At 36.4% G+C, this 23,175-nt stretch overlaps 1 protein-coding gene across 2 annotated transcripts in view; it reads right to left on the bottom strand.

Annotated features, from left to right (window-relative positions):
• The window catches only part of MAP3K1 (mitogen-activated protein kinase kinase kinase 1), a 58,024-nt gene that overhangs the window by 19,713 nt on the left and 15,136 nt on the right, over positions 1-23,175 (bottom strand). For both annotated transcript variants that reach the window (XM_066181166.1, XM_066181165.1), the window contains exons 2-3: positions 3,761-3,911; positions 1,551-1,757 (exon numbers count right to left, since the gene is read on the bottom strand). In XM_066181166.1, the coding sequence (XP_066037263.1) occupies positions 1,551-1,757; positions 3,761-3,911 (358 nt within the window). The remainder of the gene's footprint in view (positions 1-1,550; positions 1,758-3,760; positions 3,912-23,175) is intronic.

Raw genomic sequence — 23,175 nt, 5'->3', positions numbered from 1 at the left:
TTGGGACACAAAAGGAGTCTTTCAAATTGCTTCTTATTTTCATGTCGTCATGGGTTGCCTTACCATATTTCTACTACTGAATTATCAAATATAATTCAATCTGAAGATAATCAGAGACATTGCTCAATAAAGGAGGTTATTCTATAAGGCTGTAACACTGACATATTTCATAAATGAAAAAATGCTATGACTACAATTTACAAAAGGGAATACAAGTCCAACAAAGATCAAAAATATAAGAAAATTCCAAAGAAAAGGAAAAAAAAGATACAGCTTTCTTCCTTTTCCACCATGAAAGCAACTTTTAGATGAGGATGCTTCTGGAGTTTTTTTAATATTGTTTCCCCATAATCAAAAAATCAATGGCCCAAACCTTTTAGGAAGATTGTCTTCATTTAAATTCTTACATTTCTAATGTTATGAGAAGCATTAATGGTTCCATCCCATTTCAGATCTGCTTTTATTTGTATGCATTGAATTTCATGTTAGGATGAAGTAATAATGAATGTACTGTCCGTTATACAAGTAAAATATAAATTGGATTCTTAATGTTTTCAGTGTGAAAAGTTAATATAAAACAAAAAACCCCAACCAAGTAAAAATGTTTGTTTTCTTTTTTTTTTAACCTTTGAATTTCCTTGTCAAGAGGAAAGGCCCAGAGCTGCTGTGCTCTAACTTATGATACTTGTCTCTAGTTCAGAAGAATGGCAGTACATATTTTAACTGATACTGGAAAAACTTGGTTAGAACAACAGGAAAATAAAACAAATTAGATCTTATGTATCCTCTAATTGCACTGTGAATTGCACTGTGAATTTAACTGTTGATCAGCATTTTTAAAACAAGATAGCAAGTTAAACATTATTGCTCAATATATACTCTTGATCTTCTTTAATTAAGCCAGTTATTTCGCTCAAGACATTCTATTCTAGATGTTCTCCAGAATGCAGTGATAGTGATTTTTGACTTCTAACAATGTGTATACATACGTCTTCCCTAATCTGTACATAAATTCTGAAACAGAGGATCACAACAGTAACACCAGTATACCAACAGCATACCAGTAAGACTTTTCTACAGGAATTTTAATCTCATCCAGAGTCCTACCCTTAATGGAATATAACTTGCTCAGAGAACTAACAGGCAGGAGAAACTGATTACAGTCATTAAAAAAAAAGAGAAAATGACCCAACCAACCAAAAAAACCCCAAACCACCACCACTACCACCAACCCAAAACAAACAAAAAACCCAACAAAAAACTACCAGCACTTCTTCATGCTAATCAAAACCTAAGAGAGCATACATGTGTTCATGACTGAGTATCTGTATTTCTTCATTTCCTAGCAATGACAAATGAAAGCAGGACTGAGTGAAAAAGAAAACACACATGACAAATACCACATGAGATATGTATGCCACTCAAGTGACACCCTGCAATAAACTCTTCATATCAGCATCTTGCTCTACAGAGGGAGGACCGACCACCCCTATAAGCAAAGATTGTAGAATATAGCCACATTGAAAGTTACATCACAGCTTGCAACTTACAGGTACTGGAGATACCCTTTTTCTTCTAACACCTGGTGACTCAGATTTAACTGTCCTAGCAGATGATGAAGAGGAACTGCTAGGAGACGGACTACGTCTTCCTTTCTGTGTAGGTGAAGAAGCAGTGTTTTGTCCTTCAGCTTGAGGATCTAGACAGAGTTTGTTCATTTCTGATCCATCTACTTTTCCAGGCATAGGTTTCACCACCTTGCAGGAAATAAAACACATGTTAAAATTATTAATTGGTAATTTTACATTCAAGCAAAGCAAATTAATCAATAATTTTTTTGTTGTAATTAAGCTGTTGTACAGGTATCCAAATATTCCTTAGGCCATACTACTAACATCTAAGAGGTATTAGATTACTGATAGATATGCAACACAAAAGCAAGAACCTTTGTTCCTGTCCATTTGTGCAGCTCATGTTAGCTGTGGGAGCACCTGATTTCATTCTCAAAGTACTCCTATAATTATCATTCATTATGCCTCAAAAAATAGCATTTTCTCCATCTGGAGAGTAGAAGCCAATAGAATTTTCCTCTCTACAGGTACTGTGCTTATTAAGAGCTATAATACTGGTTCCATCCATTCTACATGGTACATTCTACATGAAAACTATTACGGCTACTATTTCTTTAGCACAAGACTTATTGCAAAATAAAGACTTCAAAGAGGAAGTAATCCAGCAAAATTAGGTGTGCTGTTCTTTGTAAAAACCACACTCACATTTTTTGTCTGCCATACAAGCAAAATAGCTACACCATATCTGGTATGTGAGCTAGCCACTGTGCATGGTGCTGCACAATGTGGATAGAGGGCATGCTCAAGCATAGAGAGTACATACACAACACTGCTTTGTTGCATGAACACTTAATTTTGACACTGAGGATTGGAACATTTCAAGACAACGTTCAGCTTTCTGCCAGTCAGACCCACATAACATGTAAGAAGGGTAATGTCCCTGGGAATTGAATTTAAAACAGTCATACTGGGAAGATTCAGTTTTAGTTCTACATTTCTCAATGTCTCAGAGGCTTGACTCAAGGAAGCTCCAAGCAGCACCTCAGATAACAGAGCAGATCCTCTCCTAGAAAGTTTCAGAGGTCTCTTTAAGGGGAAAACTTAAAAGAGCTTTCTCTCCTCAGGGTAGGAAGAGACATCTAGACTCAGTGCCCAGCTACAACAGTGAACAGGACAAAAGAGAAATGTAAGTGAAAACAGTGAAAAGCTTTTTTTCTGTCCTACCACTTACAGTAATGCTTCTCCTTGCCTGCAAAATCAAAATGCAAATTCATGTACCTATGGACAAACTATTTGTGCTTGAAAATATCAAAAATGTCAAATTATAGTAATTGAGAATCTGGAGCATCAAATGCTGTATTAACACATCCAGAAACCTCAGCGGAAGTGGGCTGAGCAAGGAAATAATTTCAAGCTATCCAGTAACCTAAAAGCATTTAAATTTCTTAAGTTAAAATTGTGTTATTTGATCCTTTGAAGTAATGGGATTTGGTGGACTTGTAAGTATTTTCAGCATTATTTCTCGTAACAGAACCTTCTTATTTCTGTTCCAGAAAAGCTGTCCCCAGATACTTGCCTACTCCATCAGATGATCTTAACTTTACTTTAGTGGTACACGGGAATTACATCAACCAATGCAACTACATCCACAGGTAAGTAATGGCTATTTATTAATCAGCATTATGCTGAATAGAATTCGAACTACACTTAAAATATTTCCCGTTTGATCTACCTACATTTCTTAAACAGCACTTCCAAGCCATTTACACCAAAGCAGTAGCCAAAAGGCTAACAGAACTCTGTCAGGCGAGCTCCAGAAGGGCTGAGAGCTGTCTGAAGGAACAGTCGAATTTGGGTTTGTTCCCGGTTTTGGCAGGTTTTCCCCCGGCCAGCAGCGCTCCCGGGGTTGCTGCCGCTGGAGGGCAGCAGCGCCGCAGCCGTGCGTGACCGCTCGGAGCAGCACCTAGAACGCCCCTGCTTCAAGAATACAAAGCAACAACCAAGGAAGGGACGTTTCACAGAGTCAGACACCCTGTCCTGTTCAACACCGCGCAGGAAACAGACAGGAGCACCATAATTAAGAGTAGAGAAATTGCTAAGAAAAAGAAGTTTTTAATAGATAGAAATTTAAGTGATTTTTATTTGTATGACCTGTTACAGATATTGTCCTTCCATCCAGTGCCACTTACCACAGGGCCTCTCCTGTTTCTTCTTTCCAGCCATTCATGCTTCCAGGCTGGCATACACGTTGCCTTAAGTTTCTCCCTGATCATGCGCTCTTCTGGGCGGTCATCCATCTTCTGCAACCCCCTAAGGGTTTCTTTATTCTCCATGTCACGACTACAGCAAAGAAAAAAAAAGCCATAAACACAATTAATTTCAGTTAAAGTATAATGCCACAGCATTCTTAAACTTTGTGCTACCCTAGTCTCCCTCTCCTTACAACGCAGCTGTTAAAACATTATTTCCACCAGACTGCAAGAAGCCTTTTAAGAGTTATAACTAACCCATTATTCTGCCATTTGAAGCAGAATACCTGTTTAGAGTGGTTTTTCTTTAAAATGTGTGCACTGCTTGTAGCACCAAACACCCAGTAAAAATTAGTATCTTGGCAAATCCAAAGCCAATACAAAAATTAACCTCTATGTAATGTCATGCCATTCATCAATATTTCCCAAGTTTTGCAATGGTTCATGCATTCCTTGGCAATTCAAAGCTTGCAATCTACATTTCAAAATAATTTACAAAATTAATACAAATTAAAGATCAAAACTTCCCATAATCATAGGATGCACAAGCATGAAACTATGTACCTAGTGCCTCTTCATACATTAACTGCTCAGAAAAAGAGAACTTGTAAACTAATACACAGTTAGTATCAGAGAATAATAAAATGGCCTGGGTTGGAAGAACCCTTAAAGATAATCTATTTCTGACCCTCTTGCTGTGGCCCGGGACACCTCTTGCTAGACTAGATTGCCCCCATCCAACCTGGCCTAAAGTATATTTAAACTAGACACAGAAGTCACAAAATTAAGGCCAGTGGCCTTGTGAGTTCTTTGCCATGACTAGTGACTCAAGAACTATTAAAGTCATCTCCAATAACAGCTTCAGAGCAAGTTCATATCTGTAAAATGAATATTTAATCCATCTGGGCTTGTACTTTTCACCTACAGCAAAGTAGCTCCTTGTGATTGCTGGCAACAACAAAAAAAGCAGAAAACACTGTCAGGCACTGAGAAACAAATATGAACAGTCTGGAAGATTTCCTGATTCTGTTGAGCTATCTACTAAATCATCAAGAAAACCATGTTCTTAAGCAGCAGCACATCCCCACCCATCTTCTTGAAGCCACTGCTCTTTAAAAATAAGCAAGCTTGATTAAGCCAACTGTCAGAATGTGACTCTATTCCAAAAATAAAATTGCAATTTAAAGAGGAAGACTATATAATAATTTAGCTACAACCACTGCTTTCTTCTATGCAATCTCAGCTTTTAAAACATTTAACCATGCAGTCACAACTCCATTTATGTACTGTATGATGACCTAAAAATATATTCCCTGCAACATTCATTGCAACAAAATGATGTTAGAATTACAATTCCTATCTTCAGCAGCATAGTATTACTAATGTCATTTATCATAAACCAAACCTGTACCTTAAAGAAAATGAAAAGTTTTTGCAGGTCAGAAGGAGAGTACTGTTATTTTTTTTCTTTTCTCATTGTAGAGACAAAGGAAACAAAGGATTCTGAGGCAGGAAATAATTCTTCCTGTTCAGCTGAAACGTAATAAGCAGATGGACATTGTAAAGACAAGGTATTTTCTTTCAAGCTAACGTCTAAACCTACTGTTAATAACTGATTGTAGATATGTGGCACTGTGTGATTCTAGTGATTAAGGACTTCATTATGTTTATAAGTAGAAACACAATCCACCTAAGAATGAATGTTTTTTCAGAGGTTAAGCATTCATGCTTGCTTAATTCTAAAAGTAATGCAAGTGAATTCTGTAACATTGCCTTCTAGATACAGAGACAAAAGTAGTGATAATTAATGAAAAACAAAGTATTATAGCAGTAGGTAGAGTCCAAATGAAAAATTTGCCTGGAAGTTTCAAATGCAGAAGAAACCACTGTGTATAAAGAGGCAACTTTAAATCTTTTCCTCAGCCAAAAAAATTTGTTCAGAGACAAAAAATATTTGATAAGAACAGCACAGTTCTGAAGTAATATAGGTGCAAGTTAAAATATCATTACTCTATCTTTTATATTAGTTATTTCAGGGCATGAACCATCTCAGTTGCATGAATATTTCATATACGAGATAGAAAACACCACAGCAGCACTGAAAGACTGACACAGTATTTCATTTGTTCATATAACCATGATTAACTTCCCAACTGATATAAAAAAAGTCTTTTAGAGGCCCTTGGACTTGAATTCATGAACAATGTAATACAACAGTAGAGGCTTCACAACCTCTGCTTGTTCTCTAGAAAGCAGAAGCAGCTATCTTCCTCTCATGTGACAGCTAAACCGATCTACTCTTGTCTGCACAAAGAACTCTTGTGCTTTCTCTACACGCAGGTGGGAAAGACCATCTGTGTCTGAAAGCTTTAGATTGGTAAATCAGTTATCTTATACAGAATTTAGGTTGTATGTCTATCTATATACAATTATTTTTATATACAGAACACAACCTCTTAAGTGATCAAAACAACTTCATATTTTAACTCGAGCCTTGGCTAAAATATTCATTAGAATATTTGTATCTGCTGGGTCTGTGGAAAAAATATGTTTCCTGTGACTGCACCGAACTCCTACATATTGCAAGATACCCTCATCTTGTGACCCTGAACCTGCGGGGTGTGAGGTTTGGTTTTTTGGTTGTTTTGTTTTTTACATCATCTTAAGCAAACTCCCTAATCTATTACAGGCAAGCTGATGTTGTTCTACACAGCAATGTCTAGATTGCCAGTCTCCAGATCACTGTACCTCAGCACAACATAAAAACAAGAAATCCAGAGCCTATTCCACCATGGACTTCATTCTGCAATGTACAGAGTATTTTGATATTCATAGAGCAGCACCTATTTTTGATAGCCATGTATTTAAGTGACTCTCAAGTGCTGTTTCATTTGAATCACAGTGCTAAGCTAATAAGCAAGCTAAAAACAAACCTCAGAGAACATGCTTGGACGAGGGGAGCCTTATATTTCTCAACAGCCCACCCCTCTGCTTCATCAGGAAGCAAGGATTTTGCTCTAAATGGTTCAGTTATGAGTCAAGCAAAAAAGATAAAAGACACATTTTTTCTGACAAATTTTAACTCTTTAACTTTGCCTCCCTCCCCCTTAAGGGAACTTCAAGTATCTTCTGAATTCTTTTTATTTTCAAACCAACAGACACCAACTCCTTTATTAACAGTCAAGAAGTTCCAAAGAAATGGGTCTAAACTAAGTTCTTGAGTACTGAGCAAGGTCACCACTGTGATGAATACTGGAGTTTAATGTATAAGGTCACTGATCTGCACCTTAATAATTCCACTATTCACTTTGGATTATTTGTTTCATGAACTCAATACAGTAAGATCAACGCACTGCATGGAAACTTTCTACTGAAACATACAACAGAGAAGGCAGAATGTCCTTCATTTCTGTGTCTTGGTTTTGAAGACTTGCAAACAGCAATTGAGTAGCTAGATCATTAACAACTTGTTTTCTATGGATCAGTGACTCTGTATTTTATAATGAGGTATGCAGTACACATGTTATGAACTATGGTTCATAGCAAGCAAGCAAACTTTTTCTCTAATAGATTAGTGAATTCAGTACTAATTCTGCCAGCATTTTTCTTACAAAGGTATATAATGGTATATATATAAGCTCAACTGTAGTGCTGGTTCATTTGCAAATTGTACGTTTCATTGTACTCCTCAACAGTAAGCTGTCTTGGCTTCTCTGCTATATTATATGGGTAAAAAAGCTTTAGCTAATAGGCAGACTGGACCACATTTTATTAGCAGCAGGAAGACAGGAAAAAGGCAAGCTCTGAAATAGGAGTCAATTCACCAAGAAAGTGAAGTTCTATTTGATATATTCACAAGTGCCCAGTCATATAGCAAGGAGAAAAGTTATTAGCTGCTGAGTTGTTTCATAGTTTTGTTTTGTTTTGTTTTTTCCTTTAAGCATTAGTCTGAAGCAATTTAGCTAAAGTAACTTGCTTAACAGCAGTACTCAAACCACAGGGAACCATATGAAATTTTATGAACAAAAGTGGTCACAAAGTAGCTATGTCAGAACAATTAATGCAGTTAGGAACAGGTTTGATGGAGGAGACTGGATGAGAAAGAACGAATACTGCAGATATTGATATAATCTGTTCAATACAAATGCCATCTATTGTAACAAACAAAACTGGAAGTGACCCTGGATGGGATATAAAAATCTCATTTTGAGGACCTTAAGCAAGAATTAAGAATATGGTCACCCAGCTAAAGAAAACCAAAGCCTCAACAGGCCCCAAGAACACCACGCTAGTTGGCTGGCCAGCCAGGAGGGACAGCACATAGGAGCAGTGACAAAAGAGTTAGTCATTCCCTGAAATGAGGAAGTCAGCTAGTATGTTAGGTAACTTCTTGCCACTAATAATTCCAGTAGTGCTCCAGTAGTTCCTCTTTTGCCATTAAGTACTTCTAATGAAATCAAGACCAGTAAATAAAAAAACAGAGCAAGATGGACAAGTCTGTCCTCCTGTCAAGTCTCCTGTTCCTTCTTCTACTGATTCACTACTTCTGACATCTATCATCTAACTGTATGTGTCCATTCTAACAAAGCAAAAGATCACGTATGGCACATACTACAAAAAACTTCACAGGCAACTTTCTCAACCTGGTAATAAATGGCAGTAACAATAGAATTGAATGTACTACTTCCTAGAGACAAAGGTACCTGGCTTCCTAAAATAGGTACAGAAACTTTAGCTGAATGTTATAGAAGTGTGAAATTTAGTTGTATTAGTCTGTTAAGAGTACTCCCTTGAAGGCCGGTATGTCAAAAGGTGCAATTAACAGAGAAAGAATTTCACTGCCAACAGGACAATATTCTCAACCAAAGCTCTAACTGAGCTTTGAGCCATTCCCTTCAGTGGAACCTCACAGGCCCTGGTCAGGAAGGATCATCCTTCCTGTGAGCCTCAGTGATGAAGGCTCAAAACACCTAAGATGGATGTCAAAACACAGAAGTAGATTTCCTGCAGATTTTCTAGGTCCTATGAAGTCAAATTCACCTATGTAAAATATTTCTTTTATTTCTTGCTCTGAAACCACCTAGCTAATCTTTTGAGATACATTACTCAGTAGCCACAGAAAATGAGTCCTCCTACAAAACAAGAAACAACAGCCTCTGATTGCAATAGGTACTTGCTACGAAGCTAATGAAAATGGGCTTCTCTCCTGTGTATTTCTTACAAAAGCCACCAGACACCAGTATTACAGAAAGTTCTTAGGGCTCTCTAATTCTGTCATTATTTAGGTGGCCAGTTGCAGTCTAGATGGATCAGAGTGTACAGGGTTCTCAAGATGTGAAAAACAGCAGTAACATTACATGATCTCTCAGACTCTACATTTTCATATTAAATGCTTTAGAGAGAGAATTAGGTACTTTATCTCTAAAGCCTTGAAATTTATGTCATTATTTAGCAGAATTTCTAGAACTTACAGGACATAGATAATTTATATTGATACAACAGACTCAAAGGCAATAATAATTGTTCAGTTTAATTATTTTGAGTTTTGTTTCATACACCCAAAATGAGATGATAAAGATTCATATATTTATTCCTCTATGACAAACTTCAGCATCCCAGCAGAGAGTAGAACCCAGGATGCCAGCTGAAGAGAATACGCCAGTCCTGTCCCCATCAACTGCACTGGGCCTAACTTCAAAAGCAGCAATAATGTCATTACAATGACTGAACAGGAGTGCTCTGTATGACTGGTTCATCTGCACCGGGTTATAGAATCTCAGACTTAGGTGTTAGGGATTCTTTCCCCCAGGTTAGCCCACCAGAGCTGTCCTCTAGCTCTTAATGAAGTTTAAGAACCGATTTTTACTTGTAACGTATCATGTAAGTCAACTCCCTTTTTAACAGAATCAAACTCTTCACTTCTAGAATGAAGTTTGATCTTTTAGGCACCAAACTGATCTTTCACCTCAGATTCATCAAGGCTGTCCTAGCTCAAATTAGGGGTACTAGCTGAAGTGTGATTGGCCACCACATAGGAAGGATCAGGTCAGAGCAGATACGGCCCTTGCTGATGCAGAAGTCTGAAGCCATGAACAGAAAGATGAGAATCAAAGGTAGGGCAAAACCCAAAATACAAGTCCTTAAACAAAATTCTCACTGGAAATGATTTTTATATGTGAATATGTCAGGTACATATCCTACTGTTTTAAGTGTCCTATTTTATAAAGGTAAAATTTCTTATTGTGTATTAGGTGACTCTCAGAGAAGAGTAAAATATCTCCACAATAATGCACAGGATTAAGAGGCTCTTAGCCAATTTTACTCCCCTGTCACCAGTAGAGAACATCAGATATTTCATACAAAACGAATTTATGCTTTGAATCAGTTTAAGATACTAGAGTTAAGCAGATAAATGTGCACACTACATTCTCCACCTTCAATAAGAATGGTGGAAATAAGATAGGATACAAACAACTTGGACAGGATAAGCTATGTAGAATTTAAAAGCTACAACCTACTAAATTATTTCTGTTATAGTTATGAGAAAAAAATTTAGAATGTTTTGGCCCTGTTTAAAATGGCAGAATTATCAGCAGATACCAAAGGTTCAGAGATTACTGCTGGAAAGTTTTCTCAGCAAAACATGATCATAAAAATAAACACTGAAAGAAAGCAAATGCAAAAAAAAAAAAAAAAACCAACAAAAAAAAACCCAAAAAAACAAAACACCCCAAAAAAACACCAAAGGCTTGCATATATGCTATTTTTAGAAAAGAAACATAACCTCTTTTACAAATTTTAGGTCTTAATGACTGTGAGTCTGGCCTCACAGAAGGAGACCAGAAATGTAGAAACAAATTAAACAGGACTCCTCCTGCTCTTTTCTGAACAATGATCTGACTGACATGCTTTCATGATAATCATTATTTCTCACCAGGGTTATATTTGTTTCTTAGCATACACTGCTGACAATTACAACCAATTCTTGTTGTTATCAATTAGTTGTACTGCAGTAGCAATTAAGAGTCATGAAACAGGCCCCTAGTATTCTAAGCATCCCAATTTGTTTTATTTTTTTATTTATGTTTTGTTATTTGGTCCTAATTTTTAAAGTTGAAGCTTTATTTTTTTTCCTCTTTTCATATTTCTTGTCTATGTATTTATTATTCCAAGTCACACTGGGAATTTATATCATTAGTATGATATCATGATACAGAAACAGGCACTGAACTTGCTAAAGAGATATGTCTTGCTTACTGACAGTCAGAGACTCATTCAAAAAGGCCTTGTCCTCTGAAGATTCATGCACACACTGAATTTTGCTAAAAGGCCAAAGTGGGCTTAATGTTTCCATAGAGATTTCTGACTGTCATGAAAGTTCTTCTATGATGCAGAAATAACATTAAAAATTCCTTGCTAGCTTATTCTGAGAAACTGCCGGGTGAAAAAAATACAACACTAGAACCCCGAACCACTTACAGCAGATAGATATTGAAGGGTGTTAACTACTATCACCAGAGAGCCACAGGGGAATTGGCTGTCACGGTGAAGATGCAGATTTAGGTTCTGCAGGTCCTGAATGCTCACACATGCAGTGGCTTTACAGGTGCAGACTGCTCTGTGCTGAACAGGGTTGCCTCCTCTGGAACAAGGAGACCTTTGGGTGGTATCTGTCAGCTAATCTAACCACAGGCCAACCATACAGTAACTACACCCACTTTAATGATGGCAGCTACTATTGCAAATGTTTACTTTTTTAAGGCAATGGAAAGCTACTATGACAAAAAATTACAGGAAAAGGCATTCAAAACTTCTGTGAGCATATGGCTAAAAATGATGCAGCCTCAGTAACTCATGTTTTGTCGTCTTTAAAATCTACAGAATAAAGAGAAAGTAAGTACAGGAATCTTACCAGATAAGAAAGAGAGTGTTTAGTAATATAATTTCTAAAAATTAAAAAAAAAAAAAAAAACAACCAAAAAACCATCACCCCCCCAAAACCAAAACACCAAAACGAAAAAAAAAATACCCAAAAAAACCCCCCTAACAAACAAAAAAACCCCACCCCAAAAAACTGTGCAGTTAGCAAGGCTCTATAACAAAACAAGAAAGCCAATACAGGAAAGCAAGTATATTCCTTAAAAATATACCACTTTTTCTTATCATCTTCAGTGGTTTACTGGGATCTTATTTTAAAACTTTGCTGTTTTCACATCTCACTTATAACAATGTATTTAAGTTTTTAATTTATAGTAATGCATACTCCTTACAAAATGTTATTCTTGATACTGATTAGAAATTACATACTATCAGAGTAAAAATGCAATGAGCTCATTTCCATATGATATGGGCCTGGGTAAAGGAAAATGGGTACCTTCAGTATTTGCTTAAAAATTGATTTAAAAATTGCAGACTCATTCACAAAGCAATGTGAAAGCATAACACAAGAGTAGCATTACTTTATGAGAATTCCAGCTTGTCACCAGTGGCTTGAGGAAAGACACTGTTCCATGCAAACCACTTTTGATCAGAAAGTGTTTGCATTCAAGTTTTCAGATTACCCATTACATCCCAGGCTCCTAGGCACAATCCATTCTACTGTGCACAAGCAACTGTGAATAACACTATCATGAAACATGGGCATCCCTCCATAAAAAGAGAAAAATAACACTACACAGATCTAGATTAATCAAAATGGAATTAGATAGATACTGCACTTACCAAAACATGCTAGTATATGAAAAGGAATAGTCTGACTTCATCAAAACATACCATGCAAGAGGAACTAGAAGCAGTATAAAGCTTTATACAGTACTTGAGGGATGATGTAAGAGTAAGAGCTATTAGGTCAGCTGATATCAGTTTTCCTATCTGTGAAACATTCCTAAGAAAGGAAACTAGCAAAACTAATTAATTTTTATCTAGTGACATGTATGCAGTCCTTCTAAGACCAGGTTAATGAAAGAGTAGAAGTATTTGACATGAAGTGCTAAGTCTTAAAGAGACCCTAGTGGTGAATAAAGATGCCTTAATTATGTTCAGACTTCAGTTAGCATACTAACTGCCAGCAGACTATTCCCAACCTGCTGAAGGTTTTGCGGGCCATCAGAATTGTCATCTCTCTGCTTATACAAACCAGTGTTCTGAACATACAGCTCTACACACTGACTCCCTGCATCCCACTCTGACCACCATCTTGAGTTCTCTAAACCTATGGCTTCCTTAATTACAGAAAAAGTAGTAAGTGGAGATGGGGGGCAGGAGGGGGGAAGGTAAACTGCACTTCATGCAAAATGTCATCAGATAGCATTCACCTAATGTGAATTCAAAATGCTGTGGGGGAAGCTGTGGATGGTGCCTTCCCTTTTGCCTTTCAGCAGTCCACCAGAAAATGCTCTGGCTAGTTGTAATTTCTTGCATTTATTTTGGCAATTTTTGATTCAAGCATTTTTTAGTATTCCCATGCTTGCCAGCTTTAAGAAATACTATCTTTCCTCCAAGACTGTGTGGAGTGATTATTTAGCAAAAATTCTTAAAATACCATCACTTTACTCATTACACCACAGCTCTGCACACTGAAAGCCACTCTATGCATAAAGCAGTACAAAAAGATTAAAAGACATGATGTACTGAAAAAGATAAACCACACTGTGGAACAACCCCAAATCTACACTGACATTTACTCATCTCCCACTACTGCACTATTCAAACATTCTGGTTATAGGTACTTAAAAGGTAGTTTGAACAAATCTGTCTCTAACCTCATACAGGACCACAAAATATATTGAACGTAAATAGTAACATTTTAAAACAAGTAGTGAACACTAAGTAACACAGGTAAGGATCATGTCACCTCTATGTACAGTAGGCAGAATGCTGACCAATTTCCTACCGTTGTTAAAAACACTTTTGAAGAGGAATGAAGGAAGGCTTTCCAGAACTGGATAGTTACTATTTTACTGTCCTCTAATCAGCACCACAACTGAGTAATTACTGGTCATTATTACATTCTGAGATCTCCTCCCACAGTTAATTGCATGGGGTTTGGCAGGGAAGGAGTTACAATAATAACTTAAACTTTCATATATTATTGTAAAATAAAATAGAGTTGGTAAATTTACCTATTTTTTAACTCATCCAGATGAATCAGGGAAGGAGGGAAAAAAAAGCTGTGAAAAATGTGAAACTTACAAACAGGAATATGCATAGGCAAGCATGGAGCACAAGCCTTGACTTCAAACAACTATAAAAAGTTAAACAATTGAACTGAAAAAATCTCTAAAACACTTACTTCAAAAATACTAACAGCAGCACTCACTGCTTGCTTTATTACCACAGATAGGTAATGCATTAAAGTAGCTTCACAGAACCTTCTTCATTTATCCTAACCCACAAGCACAAAAAGAAGAAGTAGTCCTTGTCTTTGAAGAAGCGGCCTCACATTGCTGAAGCTACAAAGTAAGTATGATTCCAAAAGATCTCATTTACTTTCTCATTGAGAAAACTACTGCACTGTTTATAGGACAAGCACCAAAGGTATTTTCAGTGGGCTTCGTGACAACATAATTATTTGGAGCATAGGAATATAGAGATACATGTATACTTAAGGCAGAGGAAATATGTTTTCAATTATAAATATCTTTCTCTCACCTATTTAACCTTTTAAAAAGAACTTAAGAAGCAGAATTAAAATGATGTACTTAAAATTCAAGTTTAGCTTTATCTGGGATTTGAGTTAAATATTAAGTACTGGCAGTCATCATAAATGCAGTAATTAGTGCTTCAAAAAGTACACGATGACAGATCCTTCTTTATAACTATCTACCCATTGAACTTCTTGCTTCATCAGAAATTGTCAGTATTCAAGACAAAAGGTTATGATTTTCTTTGCTATTGACCCCTTAAGATATCAGTAACCATTTAAGATATATTTTTCTTTAGTTACTTAAAGCCAACAACTACTCAGATCATTATTTCGGTAGCTGGCAGCAAATCCAAACTTTTCAACAAGAAAGTCAAAGCAGAACTGCAAGAAAAGACTTCAACCCATGAACTAGCAACTAAAAAACTTTGATTAAGAATTGCCATGAAATTGATCCGTACCCTGAATGGTTATAGATAGGAAGAAGTTACTAACCATTTGTGCAGTACCCTCAAGCACTGCTTCAGCTGAGATAGCAGCACTCAGTGAAGTCCATGGCTTTAAAGAAAAAAACCAAACCATGAACACACAAGTGTACTTTCAGATTTTTAAACTGCTCTCCCACAGCCTGAAAGACAAACATTGTGTTTGTTCTGCAATACTATACACTAGGCTTTTGTGGACTACTCATGTAAGTTCATCAATGCAGTCCTCAAACATCCATCTCCTATCCACAGTTGTGTTTGACCTCTACAAATTAATTCTGATGGAGCAATTCTCTGAAATTTATACATTATTATTAAGCTTCGATTTCGAAAACGAAAATAATAATAGCAAAATCCTTTCATGAATATTCTGAATATATGGAAGAATGCTGGGATGCTCTCACATGAGGTACATGAAGTCTAAATATTAATGCACTGTAATGACGTTTCCTTGCTTCACTACTGCCTCCACACCCAAAGGTACTAGCTTAAAATTTTGATATAAAACATGTGGTCAGGCTCTCATGAAACACTAAAGCTTACCTGAACTTTACAGTGACATGAAAGCACTGCAGTGCTTCTGTGAGACCAGAAGAGCTGAATGCACTAAAGGTTTTGTAACATTAACTCTACTAATAAAAATAAAGGTATGCAAAAAAGTAAACTTTTTCCAGTGTGCTAAAATTAAAATAATTACAAACATTTTTGATAGACTTAAATATCACTTAACCTCACATATAAGCGAAGAAGTTCCAGGGTTTTCTCAAACTTCACAAGAAACGTATTTGAGAAACTTGTATAAACAAACATCTGTCTGTCATCTGGAAGATGACATTTCACTATTATACATAAGAAGTAAGGCCATATTGAAATTAGAATTTCAAATATGTAAATCTGGGCTTGTAAAGAAACCCCTCTTAAGTAATTTTGCCATAGTTTTCAAACATCTTTATTTCAGAGAAGCCCTGCCTTCCTTATTTTTGTTCAATTTGTTTACTAATCTGTTAATCCTGGAGAAATATGCAGCTCCATGGTTCAGAAATACCTGTTCTACAGCAGAAATTGATCAAGCCAAATATCAGCATCCACTTATTTTCCTTTTTTTTTTTTTTTTAAGATGTCTTCCCTCACTATGCAGATTTGGAGACTACTAGTATAATTCAAGTAGTTTCATTTTATTCATTTGTATTTGGCCCTTGATACCTTTAGCTCAGAATTCAACTCTCAAAAACATCCTCAACTCAAAGTACTTCATGATCACAACTACAATTCTTCCACAGTTCTCAGCATGCCTCCCTAAAAAAAACAGTATGTCAGGTCTACCATCCACTTGAAATAATCAATCTAAACTAAGGAGAAGTCAAATTCCAAGTATTTTGGTTTTATTCCACCAACTGATTAACAACAATCGTAATAAGGAATTAGAGAGTATGATTCAGGCAGCAGTGGAAATGAAAACATTTCTGTAATTTACTGAAAATAGTTCAAAAGAAACTTCAGTCCTGAATAGCAGATACTTTATTCAGATCGTCCCAGCATGCTTTTGGTTTTGTAAAGAAGTATCAGAATTTTGATTTTCAGTTTCACATGTACTGTACTTAGAATACTTTGAGGGGTTTTGTTGTTTGTTTTTTATTGGGGGTGGTGGTTGTTAAGTAAGAAAATAACTTTCAGGGCAAGTTAAAGCTGTATGGGAAAAGCATGTGTGTTTTGTCAATCCCTGGTATAAGTGTCTCATTTATGAAAGGATCATGAAATGAAAGTATTTCATATTCCATTTTGTTGCCACCAACACATAAAGCATTTTAAAAATCCACATGTTAAGCAGAAAGTCTGCTACATAAGGCTCTATGTACAGAACAGTATTTTCATAGTTCTTTTAAGTCTTAAAGCAAGAGAAAAGAACTTTGAATGCTGCTCCAAGCATATAATATATATTTCTCCCTACCAGGAAACTTTAACATGAGCACTTCTTTAATGCACAGGTATGTTTTACCCATTACCTGTATCTTCCTATGTACCTATGTTCCCTTAATGCTGCCCCCCAGAAGTGCTGGATTTCAGACAGTTTCCATACTATTAATTCACAACTGACACTTTAACAACAAATGGTAAGAAAATGTAGTCTTGTTTATGGACACATCTATCCACTCTAGAGGGATACAGCACAACTGCAGCCCTCATCTCCTCGAGCAGACTGGTTTTTACCACCTAACACTGTCAGTGCAACAGTGTGACACAAAACTCAGCGCAGGATGAACGCACAAACCAGACTGGAGGCTGTGCCAGTGCCGAGTGCCACACTTAAACGTACTTCAGGTGTTTGTGAGAAAATGGAATTACAGCACTGTGATGTGCACCTACACTCATAAAGACTGCAGTGCTCCCCTTCTCAGGGCAGGGCACACTTGGACTTGACACATAAAGATAGCAGAAGATTTCAAACTGAAGCTGCACTTGAAAGCTTTGTTTTCTATGCAGTTCACTTCAAAATAGCTACTTCCTGAGGTCAATTTTTAAATTCGTCTTCCTAAAATTCAATATATTATGCAATATTGTGAGGCTATTAAGGGAAAAAAAAAACCCTGTGTAATTATTCTTTTAAAATCTGTCATGCATAAAAAAAGATGTAACATTTTCCCTAGTTAATTCAAATGAAAACACAAAATCAACTAAGTAGGAATGCTGAATGTTGTCTCAAAAACTCAAGACAATTTTCTTTGGAATATTTCAACTCAATCATGTACCCATACAATAAAGGGGAAATTTGACACAAAGTCTACCCTACAGGACAGAATTCTAGATCATAAAACAGAAAAATCAGAAATACTACATTTTTCTGCCACATAAAGCAGCTTCCAGCAGGCTGCAACTAAGTTCTAAAACCTTCCTATATACATGCAGAATGTGACAAAGATGTTAGGCATTTTAAGCATTATGACATCGTCTTTAAAAAAAAGATGAAATGAGTCTCAGAGGATGTTATCACACTGAATGTCACATGGAACATGTATAAATTGGAGGTTCCAAGAGGTTACTGAAAGTTTATTCCAGCTGACAACACAGAAAAAGTAAAAATTGCACGTTTTTTATTTCTTTACAAAGCAGCGTTCAAAAATCTGAGGAATTAAAAGAAAAAACGTTAAAATGGCTTTTCAGAGTACTCATTTGAAAGCAAACCTACTTAAGGAATACACCCAAATTTAGTTTCTTTCTATTCCCCTCTCTGCCGTTCTGTATCAATTAAAGAAAAGCCAGGGTGCTGGGTGTACTTTGTCAATTTGGTAACGGATCTCGACCTCAGACATAAACATCTAAGATTTATAGATTAAGATTCTTTTAAGCATTAAAAACATACCAAGTATTAAAAAAATAATAATCAAACAGCAAAGAGTCCTAAAATATTTATAAGCAAGTAGAACCTTGAATTTGCTGCTGGAGTACTTTTAGATCAAGTATTAACATTACAACTAGAGTGGTAACAAGCCTAGAAACACTTTAGGTAATACCCAGACTCTGAAAAACAGCTATTTATGCCAATCCAAGGGAAGAAGGGGCCAGGAACTATTGTAACTTGGGTAGATAATCTGCTGAAAGAGTTCCATATACCACCTCTGCAGACATAAGGTCAGTTTAAGGAGTTCCTATTCCCTGCCTAAGTTATTAATTTCTATTTATCCCTACTGATATTCATCTGACTTCAGAACCAAACCCCAAAACACCACCACACATTTTGAAACTTTAAGTTGGAGAGGAGAAAATGGAAAATTGTTCATCTGGATTTGATTGCAAACCTAATTCACGTGGTACTCCAACAATTTCCCAGGAAAACAAAACAGGATGACACTTCTGGCAAACAAGCTTCTTTCACAGCACACATGCTTTGTAATACAGACTTATTCCAGTGGAGAAAATCCCCCACATGCGGAAACAGAATTTACCATACTAAAGACTACAGTTCTGTAGGATAAAGAAAGTCTTATTACTAAAATAAAGCTGCCAGAGCAGAAACAACAATTCTCAAAAGCTGAAATTTGTTCTCCTTCAACGCAGCAAGATAGCAGAGGTTATGACATTCAGCCATGAGATTAAATGCACTAGAACGCTTAACACTGAAAGCAAGTCATGCTACCTTTTTTCCCTGTTTTCTGTCCAAGAAGTTACTCCCAAAAGTAACAACTTCCTTTTCCTTCTTATTTATTGCAGGAAGAAAATGCTACATTTCCAGGACAGAAAGGAAACATGTCAGTATGACTAAGCACAAGAATGGAGCTTACAGAAAACTGCAGACCCTGTGCATTCACAAGGCACCCAGCTGCACGGTCTGTCACTCCACGGGATCTCCCCACTGAAGCATCTTTGTGAATCCAAGCTGCAAGTCCATCCAGCCCAGCATCCTATGTCAAACTACAACTGTCTGTGTGTGCTGTGATAAAACCACAGAACAATCTCTCAGCAACTCCTCCCACTACATTCTTCCCCATTTTCACCAGCCAATACGTGGCTTCAGGGTTGAATGAGAGGAGGATACCTCCACAGGAATTTGCTTGATTTATTTTTTATCTACTGTATCTTTCATCTGTTGGTTTGTATGTAGACTGCACTCTAGAAACTGAAGGCATGCCATGTGAAATGACCCAAGGTTTAAGAGTTTTAAAAGACAAGAGGTCTGGGAGAAAGTAAAAACTGTGTTCACTCACCACACCACAAAACTAGAAAAAAACCATATGTTGAAAAAAACTGCAGCACAGAAAATCTTTAAGATACACACTAGAGGTAAATGTCCATTGTATTTTGACATTCGTGTACAAATGTAGATCAGGGAACACATCCCCACTGTTATAAATCAGAAAGACTGTAGGCTGGGGAATACAGTAACTGAAAAAAAATTACCATAAAGACACACACACACCTTTTGAGCTTCCTGCTGCTTCTAAAAAATTCATGCAAGTATTAAGAGAGTTGTAACCATCAAATCTGCTCCTGTAGGTAAGTCAAAAGAGAGGAGTGTGCTCAGGTATCCTCCTGAGATATTGAGAAAATGCACTCATCCACAGGTAAAGGCTTTGCTTGCTTTATTTTGGCTTTGACTGAGTTTTTATTGAAAAGGTCTTTGACTTCTCTAGGCAGAAGACATTGCATGTCTTTGACTTCAGGCCACACTATCAGCATTGTTACACAAGAAAGATGCAAGAAAATCCACTGTTTCAATGTTCAGAAAATATTACACCAGAAATGCCATTATATGCAACTGAATTTGAACTATACTAAGAATTCTTCAATGAACTATTCAATGAGTAAGTTCCACTCAAATCAAACTGGCAGAGAAAAAAACCCAGGTGACCTAATTGACCTTTTGGGGATGGAAGAAGGAGAAACTGTAGAACTAGAGTTTATGTTAAAACTCTAAAGGAAGCTGTCTGTGCCAGCAGACATATAACCCAGAAGAGGGGAAGAAAGGCAAGTTCTACTTTATGAAGCTTTTTCCTTGGGCAACTATACTAGCAACAAATTCTTAAAAATAAGGTCTGTTTGCACCACAGCATGTTAAAAATTATTTCTGAGTTATAAAAAAAGAAATCAGAATATGATTATAATTACTAAGAACTATAAAAACAACAACAAAAAACCCAACAAAACAAACAAACAAAAAAAATCAACCAAAAAAACCTCCCAAAAAACCCCAACAAAAAAGCTACTACCACCACCAGCCAAAAAAACAAACCCAAACAAAAAAAACTATCAAAAAAAAAAAAAAAAAAACCACCCCACAAAAAAGAAACAAAACAAAAGTGTCCAGTTAGCTTCCTCCCAAACAGTAAAGTTCAAACAGAAACACTTTGTGTCCTGGAACATGTTCCTTAGGATCTCAGCAGCTCTTCCTGCTGTAGTCACTGAAGTTTCTGACAAATCGTAAGAAGTCTGTAATTTCCTGCTTTGCAAAACTATCAAAACAACTGTCACTTTTTCAGCATTTAACAAGCGGACAGGAACAGATTACTGTACTCAGATGGTGCTAGTGTTTTATCATCACACTGGAAATGGAACCTCAGCTACAAAGGGGAGCTGGCAGCAGAATTTAAGATAAACAAAACCAAAAAACCACCTCAGATTTCTGAGGGAATCTATAATAAAAAGGCTGTCTCCTCCTAAAGCCTAGAGAGAACATGACCAGACACTGATCAAGAAAGATGCATTTTCATAATCTCTCAGAGGATTCAAAATACACATTAAAGTGGTATTTGTAATAACAGAGACAGCGTTTAGACGAAGAAAATAACTAATGAAAGTTTAAGAAAGCTTCATAAGGACTTCATCTCTTGCAAAGCCAGGGAACGAAACAGCATTTTGACGAAGTCAGCTGCATGCTTTCAGTTCCTCCTATCTAAGAAAAAGCCCTTCTCTTTTCTTGCATTGCGGCTTCCAAAAATTTCTACGAAAAACTGTTATTGAGAGGCAGATATCTGAAAACAGAAGTTACTTTCAAGCACTGTTAAAAATATCTGAGCATGTTTTACAAAGTAATTTGATTATTACATTAAAAAATGAAAATTGCCAGACAAAGTAAAAATATAGCCGTTTCTTTCAAAAACTAGAAGAGTGGATGTGCGTGTGACTTAGTCTTACATGACTTTTGCACTGAATTGTTCCAAATAGCACAGTACACTAGTTGACTTGAAGTGCCTCATAATTAAATAAACTTAAAAGGTATGATCAGTACAGAACTGAATTTTACTATACAATGTCATAGTTCAGGTTCTCCTTAGACGGCTTGTCTAAGTAATAAACAATTTACTACAACAGAGCTGTTAAGCACAATAGGAAGTGTTTTGCTGGAGATGAGGACTTTTTTCTCCACTGAAGAACACACTCATTGGGACTGTTCTCTGTGTTACCGCTTTCTTGACTTTGCATCAACTCCACAGCAAACCCATCATCTTCAACTGCATGAGGTAAGCCAAAAATAGTGCAAGGTACTTGTTACCTGTTATTTATCTTAGAAGACTTTTGTAACAGTAATTTTAAAGATTCATGTAGGAGAAAAAACCCCCTTAGATCGGCCCTTTTTTTTTTCCTCAGGCAAAGTTCTTTTCCAGTTCATAAAAGGCAAATATTTATCCTATAACGCTATTATCTTTACAGCAAAAGAAAACTTGTGTCATTCAGATGTAATACATTTAGTTGAAAGTGGTATAGTAAAGAAGACAATCTAATTCAGGAAATGTTACCGTGTAATTAGCAGCTTGATGTTCGAGTTACAACTTATTTCTAGTTTCATGGTGCATTAGAAACTAAGTTACTTATCCATATCCTATGGATATCTCTCATACATGGCACAGCATATCATACTCTCTTCTCAGTCCAGGACCCAATAAGCAAAGAGAGGCATTCATATTTATGTAAAAGTATTAATTTAAAAGCAATGTTCTAATTAAGAAGAAAAAAGATCATGAAATCTAGCCCATGAATGGAAGCGTTGTCAAAAAATTATGATGATTGTGGGAGGAAAGTTATCTGAACTTTTAAATTTTATTAAATCAACATATCCACCATTTTTCTCCCTTATGAAGGGCAGCAAAACACACATGTATGAGAAAAATAAACAAATATGTCTATGTCTAATTTAAAATACCAATGTGCAAGTGCCACTAGCGTCTGGGGCGGGGGGCGAGGCAGGGGGGCAGGGAAAAATTGTTATCAGTTTCTTGATGGCAATTGATACCAATTGTTATCAAAGAAATTATCATAGCCTGAATCTTTTTCTCATTTCATATATTCACCAGTTAGTACAATTTTAAGCAAATTGTGGTATTTTAATGTATATCCACTCACTGCTTCATTTGATCATTAAGAACACAGTTTCTAGTGTGAAACACTGTTAAGTTGCCATAAGATCAAAATATATTAGAGCAATTCTGGTATTAATGCTGGGATCTAAGTATGTATGTACTTTTCAGGACCTCCTTGGTAATAGACACTACAGAAATATTTTGTCCCTCCTTTTCTCCCTACCGTTTAGTGCAGTGAAAAACAACAAATGGAAAACACTTGAAACACCAACAAAGGCAAACACGGAAGAGGCCATTAATGATAATGTGAAGATGTCTAGAGTTTCAGTAGAGCCAAGTCCCAACTCTTTTCCTTTCCGCATCCCACTGGCACACAAATCCTTACCAACACAGAGTACAAGTTTCAAGGCTGTCTGAGAAACCATCTGGTCTAACAAA

Source organism: Chamaea fasciata, unplaced genomic scaffold (assembly GCF_029207755.1).
Source record: "Chamaea fasciata isolate MVZ Bird 193981 ecotype frontalis unplaced genomic scaffold, bChaFas1.0.hap1 SCAF_4, whole genome shotgun sequence".
In the NCBI taxonomy this organism is placed as follows: domain Eukaryota; kingdom Metazoa; phylum Chordata; class Aves; order Passeriformes; family Sylviidae; genus Chamaea; species Chamaea fasciata.
Note: the sequence above shows the minus strand (reverse complement) of the source record. Positions and strands in the feature narration are given on the sequence as shown.